This window comes from Papaver somniferum, chromosome 3, assembly GCF_003573695.1.
Source record: "Papaver somniferum cultivar HN1 chromosome 3, ASM357369v1, whole genome shotgun sequence".
Taxonomy (NCBI): Eukaryota; Viridiplantae; Streptophyta; class Magnoliopsida; order Ranunculales; family Papaveraceae; genus Papaver; species Papaver somniferum.
In genome coordinates, this window is record NC_039360.1 from 201255442 (window position 1) to 201262373 (window position 6932).

Below are 6932 nucleotides of genomic sequence, written 5' to 3' on the forward strand. Positions count from 1 at the left end.
GGGTCTATTCTCAAATCACTAGGATAAGATCCTGGTTGATACTTTGAAATGGTGAAGAACAAGTATTATTTAGAAATGAGTTGATTATTCATTAGAGAAGAACAACCGTCTCTCATCAGCTTTTAAGGCAACAAACCCTATTTGCTAAAGATAGGCTAATCCAGACAGTACACTTGTCCTTAACAGACCGGTGGTTTACAGCTCATTAATACAGCCCATGATTGCTAACGACTACCTCACTAACTGTCTTATTACTAAGGGCACTCAGGTACATAACAATGCCATCTCCTTCGAAAAAAATCCTTGTCCTCAAGGATTGAAATTTGGAAAGTGTGCATGCACATTTGCATAGTCTTCCCAAGTAGAATTCTCTGCAGAAGCGTTTTTCCATTGGATGATAAGTTGGTCCACCTGGCATCTTCCTCGTGCAACAGTTCTGGAGTCTAAAATAACAGCAGGATGGAGAATAATTTGGCCCTCATAGTCAACAACTGGAAGAGAAGGAGAAGGAGTGTGTGTGGTGCCAATCTTCTTCTTAAGTTGAGACACATGGAAGACTGGGTGGATTCTTGAGATGAGAGGTAATTGCAGTTTGTAAGCAACAACTCCTATCTTCTGCAGCACTGGAAATGGGCCATAATATGTGGCAGAGAGCTTAACATTCTTTCTTAAGGCAATGGAGGAATGCCTGTAAGGGTGCAACTTTAAGTAGACCATGTCTCCAACATCAAAGGATCTGTCTACCCTCTTGGTATCATCATACAATTTCATTATTTCCTGAGCTTTATGAAGATTTTCTCTGAGTAAGTTGAGAACTTCATATCTCTGCTTTAAGTACTCTTCCACTGAAGCCACAGAAGTAATGACAGTAGAAGGAAATGCAAGGTATGGTGGTTCATACCCATATAAATCTTTAAAGGGACTCATCTTGAAGCCTGTGTAAAAGTTAGAATTGTACCACCATTCTGCTAATGGAGGCCATTTGCACTAATCCTTAGGCTTGTATCTAGACATGCATCTTAGGTATGTTTCTAAGCATGCATTAACCTTTTCAGTCTGGCCATCAGTCTGAGGGTGATAGGCAGTGTTGAGATTCAACTTGGTTCCTAGTGTCTTGAATAACTCTTGCCAAAAAAAACTAGTGAACACCTTATCTCTATCAGATACAATGGAGTTAGGAAGGCCATGAAGTTTGATTACCTGATTGAGGAACTCCTTAGCCACAGAGAGAGATGTATAAGGGTGTAGAAGAGGAATGAAATGACTATACTTAGTCAATCTGTCAACCACCACTAGTATGACATTCTTTCGTTCACTAAGAGGAAAGCCTTGAATAAAGTCCATGGAAATGTGTTGCCATGGTTGAGTTGGTATGGGTAGAGGTTGTAGAAGACTTGCAGGGTGCTGGTGTTCACTCTTGTGTCTTTGGAAAATGTCACAGTTAGAGACAAAAATATATACATCTTCCCTCAGTTTTGGCCAATAGAAGTTGGTTTTAGCTCTTATGTAAGTGGCATGTATACCAGAGTGGCTACCTATAGCTGAAGAATGGACTGAGGAGAAGATAGTGTGTCTACTGTTTGAAGCAGATCCAACATAGATTATCTTCTTATATTTCATAATACCTTCTTGATAAGAAAAGTTTGGTGTAATAGAAGGGTTGATCAAGAATTGAGATAAGTTGTTGTGCTTTAGGATCACCTTCATAACTTGCAACAATCTCTCGAGCCAAAAGTGGTGTAGTGACAGTGATGGAGAGACATTCAACAGATGGATGAGGTCTTCTTAACAAAACATCATCAACTTTATTTTTTGAACCCTTTTTGTATCTGACTTCATAATCAAAACCAAGAAGCTTTATTGCCCATTTTTGTTGAACCACAGTTGAAAGTTTTTGTACAAGCATGTATTTAACGCTTTGGTGATCTGTCCGAATGATGAATGATGTCCTTGTAAGTAATGCCTCCACCTAGTAACAACTTGAGAAATTAAAAGCATTTCCTTTTCATAAGTAGACAGAGTTGTAGCTCTTGGACCTAGAGGTTGACTGAAGAAAGCAATTGGTCTACCTTGTTGCATGAGCACTGCACCAATGCCATTCTCACAAGCATCAGCTTCCAACACAGAGTCTTTGGTTAAGTCAGGGAAAGCCAATACTGGAGTTTGAGTCATGGCTATTTTAAGATTATGAAAAGCTGTAGTGGTTGCATGAGACCAAGTGAATGCATTCTTTTTGAGAAGCTCAGTAAGAGGTCTGCTGAGAATTCCATAGCCTTGTACAAACTTCCTATAGTAACCTGTGAGACCCAAAAATCCTATTAATTCCTTGATGTTTGATGGAAGTGGCCATTCAGTCATACTCCGGATTTTTGAAGGATCAACTTTAACACCATCTGCATTTATAATGTGTCCCAAAAACTCAATTTCAGGTTGAGAAAAATAGCATTTAGATAGTTTAGCAAAGAGTTGGTGCTGCCTGAGTAAGCTCAATATGATTTTCAGGTGATGGATATGTTCTTCCAGGCTGGAACTGTAAATCAGTATATCATCAAAGAAAACCAAAATGAACTTCCTCAAGTGGGCTTGAAAAATATCATTCATGAGATCTTGAAAGGTGGATAGTGCATTAGTTAATCCAACGGGCATTACTTTGAACTAAAAGTGTCCATGGTGTGTTCTAAATGTTGTTTTAAAAATATCATCCAATGCCACTCTGATTTGGTGATAGCCAGATCTAAGATCAATTTTTGTGAACCATTTAGCACCATGGAGTTCATCCATCAGCTCTTCAATAATTGATATTGGAAATTTGTCTTTGATAGTGATTGAGTTAAGTTTCTTATAATGAACACAAAACCTCCATGTCTTGTCTTTCTGTTTTACTAAAAGAATAGGAGCTGCAAAAGGGCTATGACTTGGTTGAATAATACCACTGGATAGCATGTCTTTAACCAAGTCCTCTACAACATTTTTTTGAACATAAAGGCATTTATATGGTCTCACAGAAATAGGTTCAGAGTTTGGTTTGAGGGGAATGGTGTGATCCAAACTTCTTTGTGGTGGTAATTGAGATGGTTCAGAGAACACATCTTGAAACTGTTGTAGGGTGGTGGATATTTCAGGTGGTGGTGGTGTTGAAATGGGTTCAGTAGAGACAGAAAATAATTGAGCTATGACACCATGTGAATGTATGGTGAAAAATTTCATAACTACAATACCATTCATATGCATTAAGGTAGGTTTTTGATGACTGCCAGAAAGTGTGATCTTCTTACCTTGATATTTACATGTAATGCTCAGTTTGGAGAAATTAAATAGAACATCACCTAGATGTTTGAGCCAATCAGCACCAAGTACCATGTCACAACCACCAAGTGGAAGAAGCCGCATTGAACCATAGAATTTATAGCCTTGCATTGACCACTGTAATTTTGGGCAAACACCAGAACTGATAGTCTTTTCCCCATTAGCTACAGTTACTAGTAGAGGTGCAGTAGAAGCATCATCACATTGTAAAGTCTTGGCCAATTCACAGTTAATTAAACTATGAGTACTGCCAGTATCAATTAAAATAGAAATAGATTTCTTGTGAAGAATACCAAGAATTCGAATTGTTTATCCACTGGTAGTTCCTGTGAGAGCATGAAGGGAAATTTCCATGTCAGAGTCGACTGGTGAAGGTTGTTCCTCAACTGGTTGTTCTACCGAAATCACATCAGGCTCTTCTTGTAAGGATGTATCCACCATGAATAATTGTTGAGAAGAAAAAATATGGACAGGTTTGTAGTACTCATCGCAATTATAACAGAGACCTTGTTCTCGTCTTTTGCGTGCTTGTTCTGGAGTAAGGCATCAGGTGTTATAGAGTGCATAGTTTTAGGTGGTGGTGGGGTTGGAGGTTTATAGGGAGATGGCTGTGTATAGGTGGGTTTGGGAGGGTAGTTGGGTGAATTAGATTGTCTCGATGAGAAATTTTTATTGAAGGACTTGGGTGTGGTTTTGTGAAGTTGTTGATGATACAAAACAGTTTGTTCCTGCATCTTAGCAAGTGAATAAGCGCGCAAAAGAGTGGTTGGGTGAAACATGAGAACGGAATTCTGAATATCATCCTTAAACCTCCAATGAAACTATTGATGAAGTAATTCTCAGGCAAATCAGGGTGTAAGGTGAGCAAAAGTGCCTTAAAATGTTCAAACTCCTCAAAGAATGCATCAAAAGTGGTTGTATGAGCTAATTCATTAAAGTTACCAACAATATTCTCATTTGCTGGATTTTCAAATCGCACACAAGCTTGATGACTTGATTCGAACCAAGAAACAACAGATCTAAAAGACTACAAGTTTAAAAGCCATGTTTCAGCCTTACCATCGAGATGCATGGCTGCCATTTTCACCTTCTGCAATTCATCAGTGATATTATGAAGCTGGAAATAGTGATTGCACTTTTGAATCCAGGAGAGAGGGTTATCGCCATCAAATCGAGGAAAGTCGAGCTTAGGTAGACGCTGAGTAATGGGTATTTCTCGATCTTCATGATGTATTTTTTAATTTGAAGATTCAGGTCTGTTTGGATCAAATCCATTAGAGTCTCTCTGGGATTTTTTTTCTTCAATATAAGATTTGAAATCTGTAACTGTATCCGTCAGCTGATTCTTGAACTCGTCTTTAGTCATCATCTTGTCGATCTTATCATTCATTGAGTTGATTTGTAATTTATGTGAATCATATTTATCTTGTAGATCTTTGCAAGTTGGATTACCGCTTCCTCCCATAGTGAAACAAGGATTGAATGGCTCTGATGCCAATTGTTGTGGTAACACAACAAATTAACACATATTGATAAGGGTTTATTCTCAAATCATTAGGATAAGAGCCTGGTTGATACTTTGAAATGGTGAAGAACATGTATTGTTGAGAAATGAGTTGATTATTCATTAGAGAAGAACAGCCGTCTCTCATCAGCTTTTAAGGCAACAAGCCCTATTTGCTAAAGATAGACTAATCCAGACAATACACATGTCCTTAACAGACCGGTGGTTTACAGCTCATTAATACATCCCATGATTGCTAACGGCTACCTCACTAACTACTCCTACTAACTGTCTTATTACTAAGGGAACTCAGGTACATAACAATTTTCTTGATAAAGGTATTGGTTTCAAGTCCAAAGGGAGGATGAAAAGAACCCTAGTATATGTTGATGGTCAAAATCCTGATGCCTCATTCTACTATGCCTATTCTCATCAAGATGTTGAGAATGAGGAGATGGTTTCGGCTGAAGTGGCTCATGATTTTCGTGAATACTTTGAGGAAGCAAAACTGCAGCTCGTTGATACTATGAAGGGTCTCGATGTGTTAATAACTGAGTTGGAAAAGGTTAACTCTAACCTTGTTCTCATGAAAACACATGTTAAAGATCTTATCAATGAGGATATCTTCTCTGAAGAAGCAATGGATGTTGTCAATCACAAGCTCAAAGGCCTCAAGACCCGTGAGGGTTCCGGAAAAGCTTTTTGATTTCAGTTCATGATCGGTTTGGTTGGCTTAAGTTTTTTGTTTTTGCTTGTTGATTTTTATTTTGTCTAGGAAACTTCTTATGAGAATTTATTCTTGTGTTTTAAGAAGGATAACTAGGGTTTGGAATAGCAATTATTGTGAGTTCACATAGCTATTGCCTAAGATTTTCATCTTGCAATGTTTTTAGATTTATTTATTTAAATTTTAAGTTTATTTGGAAGATGATTTTGCAGTATTAGTCTTTATTGGTTTCATATATTGCAATTTTTTTTATGGGATATGTATGTTTGCGTCCGTGAACTATGATTGTCCCATAATTGTCAAAAGTTAAGCCTATTGTGTCATTATGATGGAAGATAGGATAAAATTTTGATTACAAAGATTAAGTCTATGATATCATTATACAAATACTGATAAAAAAATAGAATGAATCTTTGAATATTCCGCAGTATTTATCTCTCCCTGATCCACTTCTATGTGAAAGTACTGTGCGGCTCCGTAAGTTCTCTTATGTTGAGCATTTCCGATTAAATTAATCATATATTCACTTGTGGTTAGTTTAATTGAGTTTTCTGGATACAAATTCATGTAATTTTTTAATGTCCAAAGAAATCCTTCTTTTCTTGCAAAAGTAAGGTCTCTCTGGTTGTTCTTTCGGGAATGATATTTTATGGGGGAGAGTTCTTAATTGAACTTGTGCTTAATTTCCAAATATTTGTGGGGAGTGCGGCTGTGGAATATCGTAGGAGTTTTCTTGTATCTTTATGAACTCCTTGATGAATGCATTTAGATTCGACTATATGATTGCATCTAAACAAAGTTGATATGTTTTCATTTAGTCATGAAGAATCTCTATGAGAATTTCATTGTGATCCCACTAGTTTTCGTACCTTTGCCAATTTATATTGACAAAAAGGGGGAGAATTAATGTGTAGTTCACACTACAAATACATATGGTTTACGGATCATTATGTAAGGGGGAGTGCTTTTTCATATGAGATGAAGTATTGACTATGGGAAATGATACATATCACCATAGTATTTGTAGCGCCTCCTAAGCTAGCAGCTGACTAATCCAAGAGATTAACTAAATAAAGAGGCACTAAGAAACCAAATCATAAACTTAAGCATTCAATTATAAATCTGCTACAAAACTTAACCCAAAACTAACCCCGCTCAGAAATATATATACATGAACTCCTCTCAAATGATACATATAGAATAGTCATTTGGTTTACAAATAGAATATATAACATAATAAACATATCAGAATATAACCAACGAACGAAGTCAACTCCTTGGAGATTTCGCTGCGCAACTTTGATCTATCTCTGAAACTGAAAGTGGGAATGGGTGAGCACATCATCCCTAAAAAGGGTGCCCCGTAGGAATAATATCTAACTTTCATGCAATCAT

The 6932-nt window shown here is 37.2% G+C and overlaps 1 protein-coding gene across 1 annotated transcript; it reads right to left on the bottom strand.

Moving 5' to 3' along the window:
• Positions 1–309: 309 nt before the first annotated feature.
• On the bottom strand, positions 310–2646 carry LOC113360534. Its single transcript, XM_026604036.1, has 3 exons — positions 1916–2646; positions 1702–1829; positions 310–935 (listed from the first exon to the last, which is right to left on the bottom strand). Exons 1-3 carry the CDS (start codon positions 2644–2646, stop codon positions 310–312), a joined length of 1485 nt encoding a protein of 494 aa, XP_026459821.1.
• Between the last annotated feature and the right edge of the window lie 4286 nt (positions 2647–6932).